We start from the raw sequence: 24,479 nt of genomic DNA, 5'->3' as shown, positions 1-24,479 counted from the left end.
AGGCAGAGAACTGATAAAGAAGAAATCAGAATTGGAGGAGGCCGAAATCTATGAGGTCGGCGGTTTGATGGGAATAGAAAACGGGTGAGATGATGCAGAGATTTAAAAACAAAGGTGAGAATTTCAAAATTGAAGCAATGAACAAGGAGCCAGAATGATCTTCAGTAAACTGAGCTAAAGCTCACCAAACCAGTGTTATAATACAATGAATTATTACTGATAAATAATAATCTGACAGAGGGCGTAACAATAAAACATTGTGTCCCAACCCCTCAGCTAAAAGTAATTAAGACGTTGGGTTACTCCCTATTGTGTAAGAGGCTTTGTGGTTGGGTGTGGTATATCGTGTTCTTGGGTAAAAGATAAACAAAATTTAGTCATTAGCACAATGACAGAGGAAGGCAATCATATCAAAGATGAAGAAGAAAAAAGCAGTGTTTTACGTCTAGTGACTCAGACACAAAAAATGATATCATCAGGCTTTTAACCATTCCTTAAATGTCCGACTTTCTTAGTAAGCTTGTTCATGGATTCACACCTGCCTGGATGGACGTACTGGAAGGGGGTGGGTGGGTGTATGTACAGTGGCTGTCCTGTTTAGAGACTGTAACTATTTTGATACTCAGAGTAACTGGATATCTGTAAGTCTCCTTGCACAAGCCCTAGAGATTGCAGGGTGGGATAGTACAGGGTACTGAGCAAATCGATTGAAAGGGGTTAGCAGCATCAACTACAGTTATTGAGACTGCTGTAAAATATGACTGCCACATTCCAAACTGTGCAAACACATTTTCACCAGGGACTACTTGGGTCGTTGCTATAGGGAGAGAATTCCTGCCACTATTACATCCAATGCCTTTACATCCACAAACACCAACATAATGAAAAACTTTCCACACTGCACGGGGATAAGCTCAGAGTCTCTTGGAGCCATCTGCCAGTTTGTTACCTTTTTGTAGTCCTCCACGTTCTTCAGGTGTGCCTCCTGGCAGATGCAGAGATTTAGAAATTGTTGCCATTCATTTTTCACAGCATCCTTATGGGCCTGAAAGACAGATCCTATACATGTTACAATCTCTGTGCAAATGCATGGTGAGGTACAGTCATAGCAGAGAAAAAGACCCTTCAGCCCATCAAGTCTTGGGAACGTGGTCAGCATGGACTGGCTAGACTGAAGGGTCTGTTTCCATGCTGTATGACTCTATGGCTCTTGTACTTAACTATTGTCATCGCCTTTAGAGGTTTGGGTCACTAATTGTCTGTCAATTATTGCTTAACAAGAAAAAAGGGCTCAAGCACCCTGTTGCTTCTTTGCAGCCAATTGATTTGGGGCAGTAAAGAACTAAGCCATGTATGAAATGAACCAACTACTCCATCCTGTCACGGTTCAGCTTCACCAGTGACTGATGCTACACTCCTCTGCCCCCAGCCCTCCCTCCATATCACCACCCCCCCCCCACACCCCCCAGTCAAACATGAACAGTAGTCAGGAAGAATTCTCTGGGAGATATGGGATTATTAAAAACAAGCCTAATTGGATGGTCCAATCAGAAGAATGAAAACTGCGTATTGACTGACAATGAGCTGCAGTGAGGCGATTGTTCCCAGTCCTCATTGCCCCTGTTGTTGGACTTGTTCTTCACTTTTATCCCTGACGGTGACAGCTCCCACCCCCTTGGGTCCTGCTGAACTGTCATGAGCTGGGAACCAGGCTGCCTCAGGTGGTGAAAAACCTGGGGCCTTTCTGATGAAACAATGTCTATTGCCATTATGGCAGCACCACTTATCCAACATCCTGTTTGCTCATGATGAATTCGCTGTGGATTTGGTTTGCTTTTGTGGCCTTGACAGGCTTTCATTTGAATTTTGGTTAAGTTCCAATTTGATTGGCTAAAACACAGTTTGGTTTGGATTGGTTCAGTTGGGTTGGATCGAAATGGATCTGTTGATTGGTTCGAAATGGATTAGAGATGCCTAAGCCTATCGCAGGTCTAACCTGGATCATTTGGTTATTGAGTCTGTTCATGGGTTTGAAAGGGTTGGTTTGGATAGTTCTGTTTATCTGTCTGGTTTATTTTCACTTCCCTAATGTGTGAGTGTGAACAAATTTGTACCTCAATTGTCGGACTGCCAGGGTGCTTCAGTTTGATCAGTCTCTCCCCGTCATCCTGAATCTGATTAACGGTGGCTTCCTCATCCAACAGCCCATTGTCTTTAAAGCTCTGCAGGAAAGTGAAACAAAGGGTTAGGAAATAAATGTGCTGCGTGCATCTCATGGCAGGCAGGTAGCATCTGGAGAAGAGAGAAATAGCATTTTCAGGTCGATGACCTGTTCCCTCCCCATAAGTCTTTGCTAAAAATGCTGAAGAATCAGAGAACTTAAAGCCACAATAACCCATCACACAGGAGTGATGCAGCAAGTGAGAAGGTGACTTTAAATAAAATAAGTCATCTTATTTGTTCATGTTCAACCAATTCTTCCAATAGTGAAAGGAAGCAAAAAGATAAACTTAATAAATGTAATTAAAACGTCCTACAAATGCTGATGGTTGGTTGTATGATGAGAGCTAGAAGTGACAATATGAATGTGTTCATCAATATAACCTTCCTATCTCCTCTAAATTCGAGTCATAGAGATTTACAGCATTGCAAACAGGCCCTTCAGCCCAACTTGTCCATGCTGTCCAGTTTTCACAATTAGTCCAGGCCCCTTTGCCTGTGTTTGGTTCATATTCTTCTGGACCTATCCCTCTATGTACATGTCCAAATGTTTCTTAAATGACAAAATTGTACTCACCTCCACCACTACCTCTGGCAGACACTTACCATCAGGGTGAAAAAAACTGCCCCGCTGCACTCTTTTGTGTTTCTCTCCCCTCTCACCTTAAACTTATCCCCTCGAGTTTTGGATTCCCCTCTCATGGGGAAAAGCTGTTGGCTATCTACCCTATCTATGCCTCTTCTGACTTTATAGACCTCTATAAGGTCACCCTCACTCCCCTACACACCAGGGGAAAAGTTCCCAGCATATCCAGCCTCTCCTTATAGCTCAAACTTTCTAGTCCAGGTAGGATCCAAGTAAGTCTTTTCTGCATTTTAATAATATCCTTTCCATAGTAGGGCAACCAGAACTACATAGGTGCTCCAAAAGTGGGCACACCAACCATTTACACAAAGCCATTTCAAACCCTTCACTGCAATGCTGAACAATCACTTTATGCTTATATTTTCAATGGTTATTTGTATCCTGCATTCCACACTCACCTCATACTGCCTGCGGACCTCCTCTGGCACCATCATCTTATCAGTCCAGTCTTCCTTGATGATTTTTTCTTGTTGATCGTTCAGTAGAACCAGCTGTTTGGTGCAGCTCTGCATGTAGTCATACAGACTGTCCAGTTGATGGCCTCGCAACTGAGTGGATTCCTGAATAAAAACACCATAACTCCTTTAGACTCCAACAACACTTCCCAAACTCTCAGTATCTACCACTGAAAGGGACAGCAGCAGCAGCTACATGGGAACACCACCCCCTCCAAGCCACTCACCATCCTGACTTGGACATTCCTTCAGTGTCTAGATTAGTGTGGTGCTGGAAAAGCACAGCAGGTCAGGCAGCATCTGAAGGAGCAGGAAAATCCACGTTTCGGGCAAAAGCCTTTCCTGATGAAGGGCTTTTGCCCGAAATATTGATTTTCCTAATCCAGCACCACTATCACCTGATGAAGGAGCGATGCTCCGAAAGCTAGTGTGTTTCCAATTAAACCTGTTGGACTATAACCTGGTGTTGTGTGATTTTTAACTTTGTACACTCTAATCTAGACACTGAAGTCCAGCATCTGCAGTCCTCACGTTTGCCCATTCCTTCAGTGTGGCTGGTCAAAATCCTGGAACTCCCTGCATCATGAGATTGTAGGGTACCAACATGCCAAGGGCTAAGGTGTTTCAAATAGGCAGCTTACCACCACCTATTCCAGAGCAATTAGAGGTGGGTAATAAATGCTGATCGCATTAACAATGGCCACATCCCAAAAGTGTGGGGCGACATAGTGGCTCAGTGGTTAGCACTGCTGCCTAACAGTGTCAGGGATCTGGGTTCGATTCCATCCTCGGGTGACTGTGTGGAGTTTGCACATTCTCTCTGTGTCTGCGTGGGTTTCCTCTGGGTGCCCGGTTTCCTCCCACAGTGCAGGTTGGGTGGATTGGCCGTGATAAATTCCTCATTGCGTTCTGGGGTATGTGGATTAGTAGGAATAAGGAATAGGGTAGAGGGGTGGGTCTGGATGGGATGCTCTTCAGTGAGGGGGTGGCAGTGTGGACTCAGTGGGCCACATGCAGGGATTCTATGGTCCTATGGAATAAAACAGAGATCTGCTCCTTGCTCTGCAATAGAGAAATGGGTGATTATAGCTTTCAACAATCATGCATTGCCAGAGTCACGCAAATACTAGGCAAAGGTATTTGGCCAGTAAGAGCCCGGAAAGGGACTGAAGAACAGAACATCGATCAGGTAGATTGGGTAGAGGAAGGAACAGCCATGGGGCTTTAGGGGAGACAGAAACAGAGATCCATATGTGGCAAAGGTACAGAGTCCCAAGACTGACGGAGGCACCAAGAATGAAAAACCTTGCATTGACAGGAAGTTAAGCTGACAGAGAGGAAGTGACTCCCAGGAAGTCAGGTTGAAAGACTCTCTAAGCCCAGCAACAGGAGAAAAACAGAAAAAGGAGAGAGACAGAAGGTTAGAGGATCGATGAAGGAGAGAAACAATCTGAAGAGAGAGGTTGCTCCCAAGATTCCCAGCACCAGCATCTTTAGCCTCAGGCTGTGTGATGTGATGGACAATAAATCACAGAGTTGATAGGAAACATCAAGTTAAAATGCAGCAAGGAGTGACAGAACACGGTCTGCAAAATTCATCAAGAGAGCTCGTTCTTTCCCATACTGAGGGGTACACAGGACAACCTGAGCCTGAAGTCACGTGTGGTATAAGCTCACCCAGGAGCAGCTAATAGGAACTCACCACTAGGTTCTTGTACTGCTTCTGGACAGACTTGAGCTCCTCCTGTAAGGCAAAGAAAAAACAGGTGCTTCCTCACATTTCTGCATCATGAGTTGTAAACACTTGTCGCTCACCTCAAACTGCACTGGGCACCTCACACAGCCAGTTCAGAGACGGCTGGGAGTCAACCACATTGTTGTGGGTCAAGAGTCATGTGTAGGCCAGATCAGGTAAGGACAGCAGATTTCCTTCGCTGGAGGATATTGTGTATCAGAGAGGTTTTTACAACACTCACCATCACCATCACAAAGACTAGCCTTACATTCCAGATTTGTTTTTTGACCTTAAATTCTGACAGCTGTGACTGAGGGATTTGGCCCCATGTCGAGCTCTGAGATTACTGTCACAGTGATATTACCTCCACCCCACAAGTTCCCTCTGTCTTTGCTCCCTATTTGTCATTAAAATACAGTTTCACCAGTTGGTTGATGTGAGACATGCAGTTTTTCTCAAGTTAGCTGCCTGTTAAACCTGTCCCCAATCTCTCTGGGACAGAAGTCCTCTAGTTGTTGTTTTCCTGCATCTACACTTTGATGTATTTAACTTTACAGAGGCTCTTTGTTCATCTTCCAGTGTGAGGATGATCCAACATCAGAATCAACAAGCATCCAGCATTTATGCTCCTCAGATGTCATCAGTTCTAATCCCACCAAGTTGTAAAAACAACAGGCTGTATTCATGGCCAATACCAATCCTGACTCCCAGCCCTCACCCCTCACCTTGACTATTAGTACTTTTATACCAATTACCATTGAGCACCCAGAAAGGTTTACTGTTCAGGAGATTTAAAATGGAAGGTGAGACACACCCACTTCCTAATCCTGTTCAAAGTGGCACAAGGCAACCCTCGGAGGCAGACTGGGATATCTCTGTGTCAGACGCACTTTTGATTGGGATGGGACAGGAGTCACAGCAAAACAACACAGATTGTAAGTCTGTGCATCCATAAAGCACTGCAGCTAGACCAGCGGCAAACTGCTCCATCCAGTTTGACTCAGAGCACAAACTCGTCAGCAAATTCACTCCAGCATCAGTGTGCAGAAGGCTCCAGGTGCTACTTTGAATGCATTGGAAACTCAAACACTATAAAAATGAATTTTTCATGAAAATGAACCTCTGTTTAGCATCGTAGCTTTGACAGTGTGGTACTCCCTCAGTGTCGCCTCTCCGACAGTGTGGTGCTCCCTCAGTACTGACCCTCCAACAGTGTGGTGCTCCCTCAGAACTGACCCTCCAACAGTGTGGTGCTCCCTCAGAACTGACCCTCTGACAGTGTGGTGCTCCCTCAGTACTGACCCTCCGAGAGTGCAGTGCTCCCCCAGAACTGACCCACCAACAGTGCGGTGCTCCCTCAGAACTGACCCTCTGACAGTGCAGCACTTCCTCAGAACTGACCCTTTGACAGTGCATCACTCCCTCAGCACTGACCTTCCGACAGTGCATCACTCTGTCAGAGCTGACCGTCCAATAGTGCCACACTCCCTCAGTGCTACAGGTGTGGCTGCATGGACCATGTTCTCAAGTCATACAGAAACAGACCCTTCGACCCAGCTGATCCATGCTGACCAGGTTTCCGAAACTGAAGTAATGTTTTCTGATTCAGTGGTGAGCCATCCATAACCCTCATGGGTCAGGAATTCAACTCTGGCTCACACGGTTTTACTGAGGAGCTAACAAGGTAGTTATGTGTGCTCTAACCTCTGCTATCCAAAACCTGTCTCTGTCACTCTCTGGTGCTGAGATTTGCTGGAGTAGAGTTGTCCAGCGAGGGGGTTTTGGCAATACAAAACAGGTGTGGAGTCTGATCCTGTTTGCTCTGGGATGCAGCAGGAACAAACATTTCTGAAGTAGTGCCAATTACAAACCAAAGTATTGCTGACAATGCTGGGCTAGAACAAGGACTGTGTCCTCCGCTCATTGTAAATCCGGTTGTCCCCATGCCTAGCCTGCTTCCTTACCGGGTTTCCGATGGACTGGCTGTTAATCTCTGGGCTGTAGGCTTCAACCTGTTTACTCAGTATGTGGTGACCAGCAATCTGTCTCTCCAGTTCCGACAACTGTGGTCCAAATCCGCCATTATTGACTTCTCTCTGTGGACACCGAAACAGAAGATGTTAAACAGAATGGAAGGTGGTGATGGTTTTGGACAGTAGAGTGCACCAGGGCCTTAAAGCCTGAGGTAGAGGTGAGGGCAGAGCACTGCAGACAGCTGTAGAGAGAAGGTGAAAGCTGGGGTGCATTGTAACCAGTGCTCAATACCTTTGAGACATAGGGAGACAGTTGTGTGTTGCACCCTTTCCATTGCTCATTTGCTGGTGATATAGTCATAGAGTTATAGAGCACAGAAACAGACTCTTCAGTCCAACTTGTCCATGTCGACCAGATAACCTAAATTAATTTAGTCCTATTTGCCAGCACTTGGCCCATATCCCTCTAAACCCTTTCTGTTCATATACCCATCCAGATGCCTTTTAAATGTTGCAGTTATATCCACTTCCAACACTTCCTCTGATAGCTTGTTCCACACATGCACCACCCTCTGCATGAAAAAGTTACCCCTCAGGTCCTTTTAAATCTTTCCCCTCCTAAACCTGCGCACTCGAGTTTTGGACTCCCCTACCCTGGGGAAAAGACCTTAGTTATTCACCCTCTCCAAGCCCCTCTTGATTTTATAAACCTCTATAAGGTCACCCCTCAGCCTCCAACGCGCCAGGGAAGACAGCCCCAGCCTATGCAGCCTCTCCCTGGAGCTCAGATCCTCCAGCCCTGGCAACATCCTTGTAGATTGTTTCTGCACGCTCTCAAGTTTAACAACATCCTTGCTGTAGAATTGTACAACCAGAATTGTATGCAGTATTCTAAAAGTGGCCTCACCAATGTCCTGAACAACCGCAACATGACATCTCAATGCTCAATGTTCTGACCAATGAAGGCAAGTATGCCAAATGCATTCTTCAACACCTTTTCTACCTGCCACTCCACTTTCAAGGAACTTCCTCCTACATCCCCAGTTCGTTTTAGTTTTGGAATGTCATCCAGTCAGTCAGCACTATCCATACGATCAATTCTCCGGAGCATAATCTGAAAACATTGGGCACTGGGTCACATAAGGAGATCTTATCAAAAGCAAAACAGGAGATCAAGGAGCAGGAATTGGCTATTCAGCACCTTCAATCTACAGTTCACAGCTGATCTCATTATAACCTGAAACCACTGTGGATACCGAAGATATCTGAAACAAAAATAGAACGTTCTGGAAATATTCAGCACTTCCATCAGAATCTGTTGACAGAGAAACAGTTCATGTTGGCGGTCTCACTTCAGAAACATCAAGAAACATGGAATAACGCAGTATAGAAGAGGCCCTTCGGCCCATTGAGTCTGCACTGCATTCTTGACCTGAAACATTATCTGTGTACCTCTCTCTCCAGAGTTGCTGACAGACCAGAGAAGCGTCTCCAAGATTTTATGTTTTGTTTGGAGAGAGTGCATAAGCAATTCACAAGAATGCTTCCAGGAATGAGAAACTTCAGTGATGAGGATAGATTGAAGACACTGGGGAATGCTCTCCTCAGACTGAAGAAGGCTGAGAGGAGATTTGATAGAGGTTTTCAAAATCATGAGTGGGCTGGACAGAGTAGATAGGGAGAAGCTGTTCCCACTCATAACGAGAATGAGAGGGAATAGATTTAATGTGATGTGCAAATTGGAGAGGTGACAAAAATATTTTGAGACAACGACGATTGGGATCTGGAATGTACTGAGAGTGTGTTGCTGGAAAAGCACAGCAGGCCAGGCAGCATCCGAGGAGCAGGAAAATCGATGTTTCGGGCAAGAGCCCTTTATCAGGAATCGATTCCTGATGAAGGGCTCTGGCCTGAAACGTCGATTTTCCTGCTCCTTGGATGCTGCCTGACCTGCTGTGCTTTTCCAGCAACACACTCGCGACTCTGGTCTCCAGTATCTGCAGACCTCACTGTCGCCCACCTGGAATGTACTGCCTGGAAATGTGATTGGGACAATTGAGGTATTCAAGAGAGCACTGGATGATTATGTGGATAGAAGTGGTGTGCTGGGATGGCGGAGGAAAGGAGTTTAGCAGTAGGGCATAGAGCCAGTGCAGGCATGGTGGGCTGAATGGCCTCATTCAGAGCCATGATAATTCTGAACCTCTGTGTTTTCATGGAAGAGAGGATGAACAGTGATAGATTGAAAGACAGTGAGAGAGGAAGAGAAAGAGAAAGTAGGGAAAGAAATTCAGACAGAGGCTGATGAGGTCCACATACAGAATTGGGAACTGAGGATGTGCAGTGTCCTCTGGAGCTTATTGGTCTCAGGAAGGTTACATCCACAGGGAGAGGTGGAGGCCAGGACTGACGTTAAAAACAAGGTGAGGATTTAGACTGCGATAACTTCTGTCAGTGAAAAGAGGAAACAGGACATCGTGAGTTAGTGTGCAAGCCTTCAATGAGCTTGTGTTGTGCACAGGGCAGTGAGTTAGTTCGCAGGTGGTGGGGTAGATACTGTACCTGCTTCTGTGCCAGGATGTCAGACCATTCCACGGAATTGTATCCTTTGGGGATTTCCAGCTTCTCATAGAGGTCTCGAAATGCTGTGCATTGTTTAGCCCAGAGTTCATGCATTTTCTTGACACTAAACAGACGTGGAACACACATTAAAAATACTGACCAAGTCCGGAGTGGTTACCTCTGCAACCATTTCTAATGCCACATTGATGCCAGCCAATTATCAATAGTCAGCTGTGGCAAAGTAATATAGCCTCAGTGAAGCCCCTTCCCATTGAGTACCTCAATTAGATTCCAGTCTGTAATTCACTCCCTGCTATCTGTTATTCTATATATGAACCAGTCTGATCTCCACCATTTGATTCCAGACTGTAACTCACTCCTGGATATCTGTTATTCTACATATAAAACACTCTGAACCCTTCAATTAGATTCGAGTCTGTAACTCGCTCCCAGGTACCTGTTATTCTATATATAAGCCACAGTAACCTCTCGATTAGATTCGAGATGTAACTCACTCCTGGATATTTGTTATTCTATATATAAACCACTCTAATCCCCTCGATTAGATTCCAATCTGCAAGTCACTCCTAGGTATCTGTTATTCTATATATAAACCACACTAACATTTGATTAGATCCCAGTCTGTAACTCGCTCCAGATATCTGTTCTTCTATACATAAACCATCCATGGCTCTAAATTAAATGTCAGCCCATACCTCACTCCTGGCTATTGTCTGTATAAACCACCCAATAAGATCCTAATGTATATCACAGTCGCTGACAGCAATCCTTCTATAGATAAGCACCCTGAATTAAATCCCTGTCAATGACTCACACCTTCCAAATCCCTGCTCAATCTGTGGGTTTCAAAGCACTGGGCTGTAACCTCCCATTATATAACTCCTGAATTTATGTAGCACCTGAAATTTCAACTGATCCTGATCTGGAACACGTGTACAAATGCTGCACATGTGTGCATTGGGTCCATTGTCAATATCCTACACCCTATTAAATGATTCTTATTTTCAAATATCCATTCAGTTCTCTTTAAAAGGTGTAACCCCAAAGTTGTTGGTCAAGCAAATCCTTGTTATGAAGGATCCTTTATTTGGACCAATCTACTGCCCACCTCTTCATTCTTTTGGGAATTCTGTGGGGATAAATTCTAACACCCAAGGAATATCAAGTAAAATTTGGATCCATGGAATAAGGGTGTGTTAGTGAATGCTCTAAAAACATGAGATTAAGAAGAAGATGTGGCTTGGTGGCTCAGTGGTTAGCACTGCTACGTCACAGGGTGGGACGGTGCAGCGCTCCCTCAGGGTGGGACGGTGCAGCGCTCCCTCAGGGTGGGACGGTGCAGCGCTCCCTCAGGGTGGGACGGTGCAGCGCTCCCTCAGGGTGGGACGGTGCAGCGCTCCCTCAGGGTGGGATGGTGCAGCGCTCCCTCAGGGTGGGATGGTGCAGCGCTCCCTCAGGGTGGGATGGTGCAGCGCTCCCTCAGGGTGGGATGGTGCAGCGCTCCCTCAGGGTGGGACGGTGCAACGCTCCCTCAGGGTGGGAGGGTGCAGTGCTCCCTCAGGGTGGGACGGTGCAGCGCTCCCTCAGGGTGGGACGGTGCAGCGCTCCCTCAGGGTGGGATGGTGCAGCGCTCCCTCAGGGTGGGACGGTGCAGCGCTCCCTCAGGGTGGGACGGTGCAGCGCTCCCTCAGGGTGGGATGGTGCAGCGCTCCCTCAGGGTGGGACGGTGCAGCGCTCCCTCAGGGTGGGATGGTGCAGCGCTCCCTCAGGGTGGGACGGTGCAGCGCTCCCTCAGGGTGGGACGTTGCAGCGCTCCCTCAGGGTGGGACGTTGCAGCGCTCCCTCAGGGTGGGAGGGTGGCCAGTGTGGTACAGCTCCCCCCCCCCCCCCCCCCTTGGCTGACTGTCTGTGTGGAGTTTGCACATTGTCCATGTGTCGAAGTGGATTTCCTCTGGGTTCTCTGGTTTCCTCACACAATCGAAACACAGGCAGTTTAGGTGGATTGATCATGCTAAGCCACCCCTAGCGACCAGGGATTTGCAGATGGATGAGCCATGGGAGAAAATCCATAATGTGCAGCTCTAGATGGATTAGCCATTGTAAATGTGGAGATAGGTTCTGGGTGGGATACTCTTTGGAGTGTCTCTATGGGCCAAATGGCCTGTATGTGCACTGTCGGGACTCTATGACCTATGGGATTCATCAAAATTCTGAAGTAGGATCCAGACCATCACCCATTTTCACTGAGCCAGGATTCCCAATCACTTTGAGGACAACCGGGAATCTGAACCAGGTCTATATGGGTAAAAACCTGAGAAGGTTATGTCACATTGAGTCAGAGTTGCATAGGACCTAGATAAGTTCCAAACTGACTCAGTTTAATTATTTCTGTGCGCCTCTCCCATTTTTACAGTCCAACGCTATCGGTATGAGCCCAAGTTTGGAATAAAATGTGATTTTGAACTAACTTTAGTAATTCTCGGGCTGGACGTCGGCATCACTGGATGGTGAGAGTATATTTATTGCCCATCTCTGATGGTCCGGAGGAATTGCATGGTGAGCTCAGCTCATCTACACGTTTGAAGATCATTTCAGAGAAGAGTAAACATTGGTTTTGAACTGGAGTCACACGTCAGCCCAGGGTTTAGATCAGAGTGGTGCTGGAAAAGCACAGCAGGTCAGGCAGCATCCAAGGAGCAGGAACATCGACGTTTCGGGCAAAAGCCCTTTATCAGGAATGATGAAGGGCTTTTGCCCGAAACATGAATTTTCTTGCTCCTTGGATGCTGCCTGACCTTCTGTGCTTTTCCATCACCACTCTGATCTAAACTCTGGTTTCCAACATCTGCAGTCCTCACTTTCACATGTCAGCCCAGACTGGGTAAGGACAATAGGGTTCCATTGTGAAGCAGTTAGGTTTTTAGTACAATCTGTCAGTTTCATGCTCACTTTTACAGACAGAAGCTTTTCACTCCCAGATTTTCTCCAATACGAATCCCCAAACTGTCCTACCGAGATTTTAACTCATGTTCTCTGCATTAATCATCCATGACACTGCAGTGTCCCTTAACTTTCAACGTACTCATTTTCGATTATGTTAGCCTGTGGGTGTTTCAGCTTCTTTGCCTTGTCGACATCCAGGAAAAGATCCTTAAGGAGTCCCTCTGATCGAGCCAAATTTTCATTGTTCACAGACTCGTATTTGAATGGGCGTTTGTTCTGGTAGTTTATTCTATCCTGAAAAAAAATCAATCAAGAGAAACAAACATGGTCAAATCTATCAAAATATATCTTGCCTGCAGACACGGTTTGTTAAGAATCCATCCTGCTGTTGGGTCTTAATGGCATTTTGTGTCAGTTTTAAAGTTTTTATCAATTTATTTAACATAGCCAGAGAATCTGGAGAGACTTCTCTTTCTCAGTTATGTGGCAAAGTATCAGACTGACCATCCAAACATCGCCCAGAAATTTCTTGCAATTAAATATTGGATAGATTGAAGCCACTGTCTTCAAGTATTTTTTTCCCTTGTGACTGACTCAGCCGAGCTGCACGGTGAAGCTTAACCACGTCTTGAAGCCTTTAAAAATGTAGGGGCAGAAATCAGCCATTTTGCCTGCCAAGTCTGCTCCACAATTTAAAGAGATCATGACTCATCTGTTAATCCTTAACTCCACTTTGCTGCCTTTTTCCCGATTCCCTTACTGATTAAAAATGTGTCCATCTCAACCTTGAATATACACAATGATCCAAATTCTGGCCTGAAATATTTATCAAAGTCTTTGAGGAGGTAACAAGCAGGATAGATACGGGGGAAGCATTGGATGCAATAAAGTTAGATTTCCAGATAGTGTGTGATAAGGTACAACATGTTAAGTTACTTAATAAGATAAGTGCCCGCGGTATTGGGGTTATACATTAGCATGGATAGAGATTTGAGTCAAAAGTATGGCACTGGAAAAGCACAGCAGGTCAGGCAGCATCCGAGGAGCAGGAGAATCAGGCATACGCCCTTCATCAGGAATTCCGGAAAGGTCGACTGCCCTGCTCCATGGATGCTGCCTGACCTCATAGAGTCATAGAGATATACAGCATGGAAACAGACCCTTCGGTCCAACCCATCCATGCCGACCAGATATCCCAACCCAATCTAGTCCCACCTGCCAGCACCCGGCCCATATCCCTCCAAACCCTTCCTATTCATATACCTATCCAAATGCCTCTTAAATGTTGCAATTGTACCAGCCTCCACCACTTCCTCTGGCAGCTCATTCCATACACACACCACCCTCTGTGTGAAAAGGTTGCCCCTTAGGTCTCTTTTATATCTTTCCCCTCTCACCCTAAACCTATGCCCTCTAGTTCTGGACTCCCCAACCCCAGGGAAAAGACTTTGCCTATTTATCCTATCCATGCCCCTCATAATTTTGTAAAACTCTATAAGGTCACCCCTCAGCCTCCAACACTCCAGTGAAAACAGCCCCAGCCTATTCAGCCTCTTCCTATAGCTCAAATCCTCCAACCCTGGCAAAATCCTTGTAACTCTTTTCTGAATCCTTTCAAGTTTCACAACATCTTTCCGATAGGAAGGAGAACAGAATTGCACGCAATATTCCAACAGTGGCCTAACCAATGTCCTGTACAGATGCGACATGACTTCCCAACTCTTGTACTCAATACTCTGACCAATAAAGGAAAGCATACCAAACACCTTCTTCACTATCCTATCTACCTGTGACTCCACTTTCAAGGAGCTATGAACGTGCACTCCAAGGTCTCTTTGTTCAGTAACACTCCCTAGGACCTTACCATTAAGTGTATAAGTCCTGCTAAGATTTGCTTTCCCAAAATTCAGCACCTCACATTTATCTGAATTAAACTCCATCTGCCATTTCTCAGCCCATTGGCCCGTCTGGTCAAGATCCTGTTGTAATCTGAGGTAACCTTCTTTGCTGTCCACTACACCTCCAATTTTGATGTTAACTGCAAACTTACTAACTATACCTCTTATGCTCACATCCAAATCAATTATGTAAATGACAAAAAGTAGAGGACCCAGCACCAATCCTTGTGGCACTCCACTGGTCACAGGCCTCCAGTCTGAAAAACAACCCTCCACCACCACCCTCTGTCTTCTATCTTTGAGCCAGTTCTGTATATAAATGGCTAGTTTTCCCTGTATTCTGTGAGGTCTAACCTTGCTAACCAGTCTCCCATGGGAAACCTTGTCGAACGCCTTACTGAAGTCCATATAGATCACATCTACCGCTCTGCCCTCATCAATCTTCTTTGTTACTTCTTCAAAAAACTTCAAAAACCTGCTGTGCTTTTCCAGCACCACACTCACGACTCTGATCTCCAGCATCTGCAGCCCTCACTTTCTCCATGGGTAGAGGTTTGGCTAACTAATTGTCTTGGAGCATTTTCAGGGTGACAAATTGTAACCAGTGCAGTGGGTATAAGGATCACTGCTGGGGCCAATTCTTTACAATATATATGACTTGGACGAGGAAAGTGAATACACTTGCTAAGAAAACCAAAGAACTGCAGATGCAAGAAATCAGAAACAAAAACAGAAACACAGCAGGACTGGCAGTGTCTGTGGAGAAAAAAGCAGAGTTAATGTTTCAGAAGAACGGTCACTGTACCCGAAATGTTAATTCTACTTTCCCACTCCAGAGATGCTGCTGGACCTGCTAAGTTTTTCCAGCAATTTCAGATTTTGATAGGATAGCCAAGTTTGTGGATGACATAAAAATAGGAGGGAAGGCTGACACGAGGTGTGGATGACACAAAGAGTCTGCAGAGGGATATAGTCAGGTCAAGTGAGTGGACCAAAAGTTGGCAGATAGAACATAATGCGGGAAAAAGTGAAGTTATGCACCATGGTAGGAAGAATATTATTTAATGGGGAAAGACTTCATAAATCTATAGAAGACCGCATGACAGCTCTGGAGCTGCAGATGGACTCATCCGCGATGCTGAGGAGGTCATGGATAGCATGTTTAGTGAATTGGTCACATCGTAGGTTAGGATTGCTGAGGGAGAAAGGGAATGGGTGACCAAAAGGCAGAGAAGGAGCAGGAAGGCAGTGCAGGTGTCCCCTGCGGTCATCTCCCTCCAAAACAGGTATACCATTTCGGACACTGTTGGGGGAGATGGCTCACCAGGGGAGGGCAGCAGTAGCCAGGTTCATAGCACCATGGCTAGCCTTGCTATACAGAAGGAGAGGAAAAAGAGTGGAAGGGCGATAGTCAGAGGGGATTCAATTGTAAAAGGAGTAGATAAGCATTTCTGTGGTCAAAAACAAGACTCCCGATTGGTATGTTGCCTCCCAGATGCACAGGCCGACGATGTCTCAGATTGGCTGCAGAACATTCTGAAGGGGGAGGTGAACAGCCAGTTGTTGTGGTGCATAGGCACCAATGACATAGGCAAAAAACGGGATGAGGTCCTTCCAGCAGAATGTAGGGAGTTAGGAGCCAAGTTAAAAAGTAGGACCTCAGAGGTAGTAATCTCAGGATTGCTACCAGTGCCATGTGTTGGTCAGAGTAGAAATGAAAGAATAGGCGGGATGAATGCGGGGTTTGAGAGATGGTGCAGGAGGGAGGGGTTCAGGTTTTTGGGACATTGGGACTGGTTCTGGGTGAGGTGGGAATATTACAAACTGGATGGTCTACAGCCGTGCCAGACTGGAACCAATGTCCTTGGGGGTGCTTTTGCTAACACTGTTGGGTTGGGTTTAAACTAATATGGCAGGGGAATGGGAACCAAATGAGGAAGTTAGTGGACAGTAAGGAGGTAGTAACTAAAGCCTGTAAGGAACTAATAATGAAGTCAGCACGTCTAAGAGGAAGAGTAGGCAGGGAGCAGATGATGAATGCAAAGGGTTTGGTGGTCTGAGGTGCACTTGTTTTAATGCAAGAAGCGTAGTGGGTAAGGCAGATGAACTTAGGGCTTGGATTAGTACCTGGGAGTATGATGTGATTGCTGTTACTGAGACTTGGTTGAGGGAAGGGCATGATTGGCAACTAAATATCCCTGGATATCAATGCTTCAGGCGGGATAGAGAGGGAGGTAAAAGGGGTGGAGGAGTTGCATTACTGGTCAGAGAGGATATCACAGCTGTGCTGAAGGAGAGGAGAGCACTATGGAGGACTCGAACAGTGAGGCAATATGGGCAGAGCTCAGAAATCTCAGAAATAGGAAGGGTGTAGTAACGATGTTGGGGCTGTACTACAGGCTTCCCAACAGCGAGCGTGAGATAGAGGTACAATATGTAAGTAGATTATAGAAAAATGTAGGAGCGACAGGGTGGTGGCGATAGGAGATTTTAATTTTCTCAACATTGACTAGGATTCACTTAGTTTTAGAAGTCTGGATGGAGCAGAATTTGTAAGGAGCATCCAGGAGGGTTTTATAGAGCAGTGTGTAAATAGTCCAACTCAGGAAGGGGCCACACTGGACCTGGTATTGGGGAATGAGCCCGGCCAGGTGGTTGAAGTTTCAGTAGGGATTTACTTTCTGAATAGTGATCACATTATCATAGGTTTTAGAATACTTATGGACAAAGACGAGAGGGGTCCTAAAGGAAGGCTAGGGGAAGGCCAACTATAGCAAAATTCAGCAGGAGCTGGGGATTGTAGATTGGGAGCAGCTGTTTGAGAAATTGTGAGATTAGCTGAGAAGGAATAGAAAGCATACATAAGGTCTGACAACTGAAGACAGACATAGCTTTGGAAGAATATCGGGAAAGTAGGACCAATCTGAAATGAGGAATTAAGAGGGTTAAGAGGGGTCATGAAATAACTGTAGCAAATGGGATTAAGGAAAATCCCAAAGCCTTTTATTTGTATATAAAGAGCAAGACGGTAACTAGGGAAAGGGTTGGCCCACTCAAGGACAAAGGAGGAAAGTTATGCATGGTGTCAGAGAAAATGGGTGAGATTCGTTGCATCGGTATTCACCGAGTAGAGGGACATGGCGGATGTTGGGGTTAGGGATAGATGTTTGATTATTCTAGGTCAAGTTGGCATAAGGCGGGAGGAAGTGTTGGGTATTCTAGAAGGCATTAAGGTGGACAAGTCCCAGGTCCAGATGGGATCTTTCCCAGGTTACTGAGGGACGTGAGAGAGGAAATAGTTGGGGCCTTCACAGATATCTTTGCAGCATCCTTGTACGGAGGACTGGAGAATTGCTAATGTTGTCCCCTTGTTTAAGAAGGCTAACAGGGATAATCCTGGTAATTATTGGGTGGTAAACCTGACGTTAGTGGAAAGGAAGCTGCTGGAGAAGATACTGAGGGATAGGATCTATTTACATTTGGAAGAAAATGGGCTTACCAGTGATAAGCACATGGTTTTGTGCAGGAAAGGTCATGTCTTACCAACTTGGTAGAATTCTTTGAGGAAGTGACAAAATTGAGGGAAGGGCTGTAGATGTCATATACATGGACTTCAGTAAGGTGTGTGATAACATTCTCCATGGTAGGCTGATGGAGAAAGTGAAGGCGCATCGGGTCCAGGGTGTACTAGCTAGATGGATAAAGAACTGGCTGGGCAGCAAGAGACAGAGAGTAGTAGTGGAAGGGAGTTTCTCAAAATGGAGAATTGTGACCAGCAGTGTTCCTCAGGGATCTGTGCTGAGACCTCTGTTGTTTTTGGTATACATAAATGATCTGGAGGAAGGTATGGGTAGTCTGATTAGCAAGTTTGCAGATAACACTAAGATTGGTGGAGTAGCAGATAGTGAAGGGGACTGTCAGAGAATGCAGCAGAATATAGATAGATTGGAGAGTTGGGCAGAGAAATGGCACATGGGAGTTCAATCCGGGCAAATGCACGGTGATGCATTTTGGAAGATCCAATTCAAGAGCAAACTATACAGTAAATGGAAAAGCCCTGGGGAAAATTGATGTACAGAGAGATCTGGGTGTTCAGGTCCATTGTACCCTGAAGGTGGCAACACAGTTCAATAGAGCGGTCAAGAAGGCATACAGCATGCTTTCCTTCACTGGATGGGATATTGAGTACAAGAGTTGGCAGGTCATGGTATAGTTGTATAAGACTTTGGTTTGGCCACATTTGGAATGCTGTGTACATTACTGGTTGCCACATGACCAAAAGGACGTGGATGCTTTGGAGAGGGTGCAGAGGAGATTCACCAGGATGTTGCCTGGTATGGAGGGTGCTAGCTATGAAGAAAGGTTGAGTAGATTAGGATTATTTTCATTAGAAAGACGGAGGTTGAGGGGGGACCTGATTGAGGTCTACAAAATCATGAGAGATAAAGACAGGGTGGATAGCAGAAAGCTTTCTCCCAGAGTGGGGGAACTCAATTACTCGGGGTCACGAGTTCAAGGTGAGAGGGGAGAAGTTTAAGGGAGATATCTGTGGAAAGTTCTTTATGTAGAAAGTGGTTGATGCCTGAAACGCGTGTCGTTGGGGGTGTAGAGGTGGTTGTGATAGCGTCATTTAAGATGTACCTCGACAGAAACATGAATGGGCAGGGAGCAAAGGGATACAGAACATTAGAAAATAGGTGATAGGTTTAGATCGAGGATCTGGATCACACAGGCTTGAAGGGCTGAAGGGCCTGTTCCTGTGCTGTAATTTTCTTTGTTCTTTTTTCAGGGATTTGAGGGTCCTCGTATATAAATCACATTGTGCAACTTTGGGGAAATGGTTGACTCTGAAAGAAACTACCCCCACCATCACAGTGACTCGGTGGTTAGCACTGCTACCTCACAGCGCCAGAGACCCGGGTTCAATTTCAGCCTCGGATGCCTGTCTGTTTGGAGTTTGCACATTCTCCCCGTGTCTGCGTGGGTTTCCTCCAGGTGCTCCGGTTTCCTCCCACAGTCCAAAGATGTGCAGTTCAGGTGGATTGGCCATGGAAGCGGCGTGGTGATAGGTTGGGGATGTGAGTCTGGGTAGGATGCTCTTCACAAGGTTGGGGTGGACTTGATGGGCTGAATGGCTTGCTTCCACATTGTGGGGATTCTTGGCCTGAGCTCACCCTTTGACTGTGTTTTCATTCCATCCACACTGGGCTTTTGGCAGCATGTTGCTGACCACGTCCTTTCCTCCATAAATGCATTCCAAACTCTGCTGCCCATCTCCTCACTGTTCACCCTAACCCCTCTCTGGTGCATGGGAAAGATCCCGATTAGATTATTTCGAAGAACAGCAGGAGTTTGTGTGCTTGATCTCCTGACCAATAGTAACCCTTCGGCTTATCCGGTCATGTACCTCATTACTGATCGTGGGATCTTGCTGAGTGCAAATTGGCAGCCCCACAGTCCATAGGACTCCACTTTCAAAATACTTAACATGTCAGAGAGATTGGTGTTTTATGGAGAATTCATTTCGATAAAACTCTTTGTTTCACCTGATGCTTCTTTCTTGTTGAACTTCCCAGCCTTTTCAGTTATGTTTATGGCCCACATGGGGAGCCCCTGTCTAGCGCTTGCAGTTAAAGAAATTGTACTCACAGCTTGCAGCTTCTCCTCCGCCTCCAGGATATCCTTTTCCACCTGGTCGCCATTAGTCTGCATACGGGAAATCAGCAGAGCCAGCTCACTGAAATAAACAGGACATTGTCACACAGGGAGAAAGGGAAAGACTACATACAATCATCAACAGATATGACACAAGAGGCCACGTGGGCCAACGTGCCTGAACCAACTCTTTGCAAGGGTTATATTAATCTTAGATTTCACCCATTGATCTGTAAATGTCTTCCTGTCATATATTTACCCAATGCCCTTCTGAAATTCATTGAGGGATTGCAATCCAGATCATTACAACGCACCTAGTTGCTCGACATTCTTTTTCTCTTGTGAGTTTTTTTAATTCTGAAACTCTGGTCACTAGCAGTGACCCAATTGAATCCTGTTTCAAATCGTAACTCACCGACCGACCCTCACTCACTAACTGACCAACCCTCACTCACTCACTGACCGACCCTCAATGGCTGACCAACCCTCATTCACTCAAAGACTAACCCTCACTCATTGACTAACCCTCACTGACTCACTGACCCTCACTCACTAATTGACTAAGTGACTGTAAGCGAGGTGGTTGGGGTTTTCTGAGTTCAGGAGTGGAGGAGCCTCAGCCCTTGACCTTGTCCAACAGGTAGGAGATTTTTGCTCCCTGTATGGATGAGGAAAAGGGCTGTGGGCAGGATGAGCCAGCTGACCATGGCACCATGGTGCAGAAGGCCATTCAAGTGGTAATTACAGGGGATTCTATAATTAGGGGGACAGGTAGTATCCTTTGTGAGACGGATCGGGAGACCCACAAGGTGTGTTGCCTGCCAGGCGCCAGAGTGCAGGACATCTCTGACCGGCTTGAAAGGATATTGGAGTGGGAGGGGGAGGATCCAGTTGTTGTGGTGCACATTGGGACAATAATATAGGTAAGGCTGGGAAGGAGGACCTGTTTGGGGATTATCAAGCACTAGGAAGGAAATTGAAGAACAGGTCCTTAAGGGTTACAATCCCCGGATTACTGCCCGAGCCACGTGCTAAGTGGTATAGGTATAAGAACATTAGGGAATTAAACACACGCCTAAGAGATTGGTGTGGGAAAGAGGGATTCCATTTCATGGGACATTGGCATCACATTTGGAACTGGGGACACCTGGTACCAATGGGATGGTCTCCACCTGAACTGATCTGGATCCAGTGTTCTGGCAAAAAGGAACATAGTGTGGTCACTAGGACTTTAAACTTGTGAGTCGAGGGAATGGGAAAGGGAAAGCAACAGCGTACATGGAGTCAAGTAGAAAGATAAGCAGCAGGTTAGCATGTGTGCAGGGTTTAAATTCAACACAGACTAGGAATGAAGCAAAAAGGAACGATAACTTAGGACATATTACTAGAGGTGTTGGAAATCCTGAGGATATGAAAATTAGCATTAAGGCACTTTATCTAAATGCTCTTAGATTACTTACAGTGTGAAAACAGGCCCTTCAGCCCAACAAGTCCACACCGACCCTCCGAACAGCAACCCTCTCAGACCCATTCCCCTACATTTACCCCTTCACCTAACACTACGGGCAATTTAGCATAGCCAATTCACCTAACCTGTACATTTTTGGACTGTGGAAGGAAACCGGAGCACCCGGAGGAAACCCACGCAGGCACGCGGAGAATGTGCAAACTCCACACAGACAATTGCCTGAGATGGGAATTGAACCTGGGTCTCTAGCGCTGTGAGGCAGCAGTGCTAACCACCATGCAACTGTGCCACCCACCTCGTAATATTTGTAACAAAGCAGATGAATTAACGGCACAAATCATTGTGAATGATTATGATGTGGTAGGCATCACAGAGATGTGGTTGCAGAGGGTTCAGGACTGGCAGTTAAACATCCAAAGATTTACAACTTATCGAAAAGACAGGGAGATGGCAGAGGGGGTGGGGTGGCCTTGTTAGTAAAGAATGACATTAAATCAATGGCACTGAATGACATAGGGTCAGATGATGTGGAGTCTGTGTGGGTGGAGTTGAGGAACCACAAAGGCAAAAAAACCATAATGGGAGTTAAGTACAGACCTCCCGGCAGTGATCAGGACCAGAGATGCAAGATGTACCAGGAAATAGATAAAGCATGTCAGAAAGGCAAGGTCACGATGATCATGGGGGACTTCAACATGCAGGTGGACTGGGTAAATAAAGTTGCCGGTGGATCCAAAGAAAGAGAATTCATGGAATACTTACAGGATGACTTTTTGGAACAGCTTGTGATGGAACTCACAAGGGAGCAGGCTATTCTGGACTTAGTGCTATGTAATGAACCAGACTTTATAAAAGACCTTAAAGTAAGGGAGCACTTAGGAAGCAGTGATCATAATATGGTAGAGTTCAGACTCCAGTTTGAAAGAGAGAAGGCAAAATTAGATGTAATGGTGTTACAGGGCCATGAGAGAGGAACTGACGAAAATCGACTGGAAGCAGAGCCTAGCAGGGAAGACAGTAGAGCAACAATGGCAGGAGTTTCTGGGTGTAATTGAGGACACAGTGCAGAGGTTCATCCCCAAGAAAAGAAAGATTACCCGGTGAGGGGGAAATTAGACAGCCATGGCTGACAAAGAAAGTCAGGAAATGTATCAAAAGAAAAAGAGAGATCCTATAAAGTGGGCAAGAGCACTGGGAAATCAGAAGATTGGGAAGGCTACAAAAACAGAGGATAACAAAGAGAGAAATAATCAAGGAGAGGATCAAATATAAAGGCAAGCTAGCCAGTAATATTAGAAATGATAGTAAAAGTTTCTTTCAATACATAAGAAAACAAACGAGAGGCAAAAGTAGAAATTGGCCTGCTCCAAATTGATGCAGGAAGGCTAGTTCTGGGAGATAAGGAAATGGCTGAAGAACTAACTAAGTACTTTGTGTCAGGCTTCACAGTGGAAGACATGAGTAATATCCCAACAATTAAGAAGAGTCAGGGGACAGAATTGAGTATGGTAGCCATTACAAAAGAGAAAGTGCTAGAAAAGCTAAAAGATCTAAAAATCGATAAATCTCCTGGCCCCGATGAGCTATATCCTAGAGTTCTGAGGGAGGTGGCTGAGGAAATAGCGGAGGCACTGACTGTGATCTTTCAAAAATCACTGGAGTCAGGGAAAGTCCCAGATGATTGGAAAATTGCTGTTGTAACCCCCTTGTTCAAGAAAGGATCAAGACAAAAGATGGAAAATTATAGGCCGATTACCCTAACCTCGGTCGTAGGTAAAATTCTAGAAACCATCATTAAGAATAGGATTTCTAAATTCTTGGAAGTGCAGGGTCAGATTAGAACAAGTCAGCATGGATTTAGTAGGGGAGGCGGTGCCTGACAAACCTGTTAGAATTCTTCGATGAGGTAACAAGTAAGTTGTAACAACCAGGGAAACCCAATGGATGTGGTCTATCTAGACTTCCAAAAGGCCTTTGATATGGTACCTCATAGGAGGTTGCTGAGTAAGGTGTGGGCCCATGATATTCGAGGTGAGCTACTGGCTTGAATTGGATATTGGCTGTCTGACAGAAGGCAGAAAGTTGGGATAAAGGTTCTTTTTCAGAATGGCAGCCGGTGATAAATGGGGTCCCGCAGGGTTCAGTGTTGGGGCTGCAGCTGTGCAGTTTATATATTAATGATCTGGATGAAGGGATTGGGGGCATTCCCGCAAAGTTTGCCAATGATACGAAGTTAGGCGGACAGTCAGGTAGTACTGAGGAGGTGGGGAGGCTACAGAAAGATTTAGACAGTTTCGGAGAATGGTCCAGGAAATGGCTGATGAAATTTAACGTGAACAAGTGTGACAGAGACCTGGGTTCAATTCCCGTCTCAGGCAACTGTCTGTGTGGAGTTTGCACATTCTCCCCGTGTCTGCGTGGGTTTCCTCCGGGTACTCTGGTTTCCTCCCACAGTCCAAAGATGTGCAGGTCAGGTGAATTGGCCATGCTAAATTGCCTGTCGTGTTAGGTGAAGGGGGAAATGTAGGGGAATGGGTCTGGGTGGGTTGCTCTTCGGAGGGTCGGTGTGGACTTGTTGGGCCGAAGGGCCTGTTTCTACACTGTAAGTAATCTAATCTAATCTAAAGTGCAAGGTCTTGCATTTTGGAAAAAAGAATACAGGCATGGACTATTTTTTAAATGGGAGAAAATTCGTAAAGTCAAAGTACAAAGGGATCTGGGAATGCTAGTCCAGGATTCCCTAAAGGTTGATTTGCAGGTTGAATCCATGATTAGGAAAGCAAATGTAATGATGTCATTTATCTCAAGAGGGTTGGCATATAAAGGCAGCGATGTGCTTCTGAGACTTCATAAAGCTCTAATTAGACTCCATTTAGAATACTGTGTCCAATTTTGGGCCCCAC

The 24,479-nt window shown here is 45.8% G+C and overlaps 1 protein-coding gene across 1 annotated transcript in view; it reads right to left on the bottom strand.

The window, feature by feature from the left end:
- The window catches only part of evpla (envoplakin a), an 84,219-nt gene that overhangs the window by 36,186 nt on the left and 23,554 nt on the right, over positions 1 to 24,479 (bottom strand). Inside the window, exons 2-9 of the mRNA XM_043714322.2 lie at positions 20,103 to 20,190; positions 12,695 to 12,849; positions 9,592 to 9,715; positions 7,021 to 7,152; positions 5,024 to 5,065; positions 3,265 to 3,426; positions 2,115 to 2,222; positions 950 to 1,045 (exon numbers count right to left, since the gene is read on the bottom strand). Of these exons, the coding sequence (XP_043570257.2) occupies positions 950 to 1,045; positions 2,115 to 2,222; positions 3,265 to 3,426; positions 5,024 to 5,065; positions 7,021 to 7,152; positions 9,592 to 9,715; positions 12,695 to 12,849; positions 20,103 to 20,190 (907 nt within the window). The remainder of the gene's footprint in view (positions 1 to 949; positions 1,046 to 2,114; positions 2,223 to 3,264; positions 3,427 to 5,023; positions 5,066 to 7,020; positions 7,153 to 9,591; positions 9,716 to 12,694; positions 12,850 to 20,102; positions 20,191 to 24,479) is intronic.

This window comes from Chiloscyllium plagiosum, unplaced genomic scaffold (assembly GCF_037043375.1).
Source record: "Chiloscyllium plagiosum isolate Xiang-an unplaced genomic scaffold, Cpla_swu_hap1 HiC_scaffold_25, whole genome shotgun sequence".
NCBI classification, from domain to species: domain Eukaryota; kingdom Metazoa; phylum Chordata; class Chondrichthyes; order Orectolobiformes; family Hemiscylliidae; genus Chiloscyllium; species Chiloscyllium plagiosum.
Note: the sequence above shows the minus strand (reverse complement) of the source record. Positions and strands in the feature narration are given on the sequence as shown.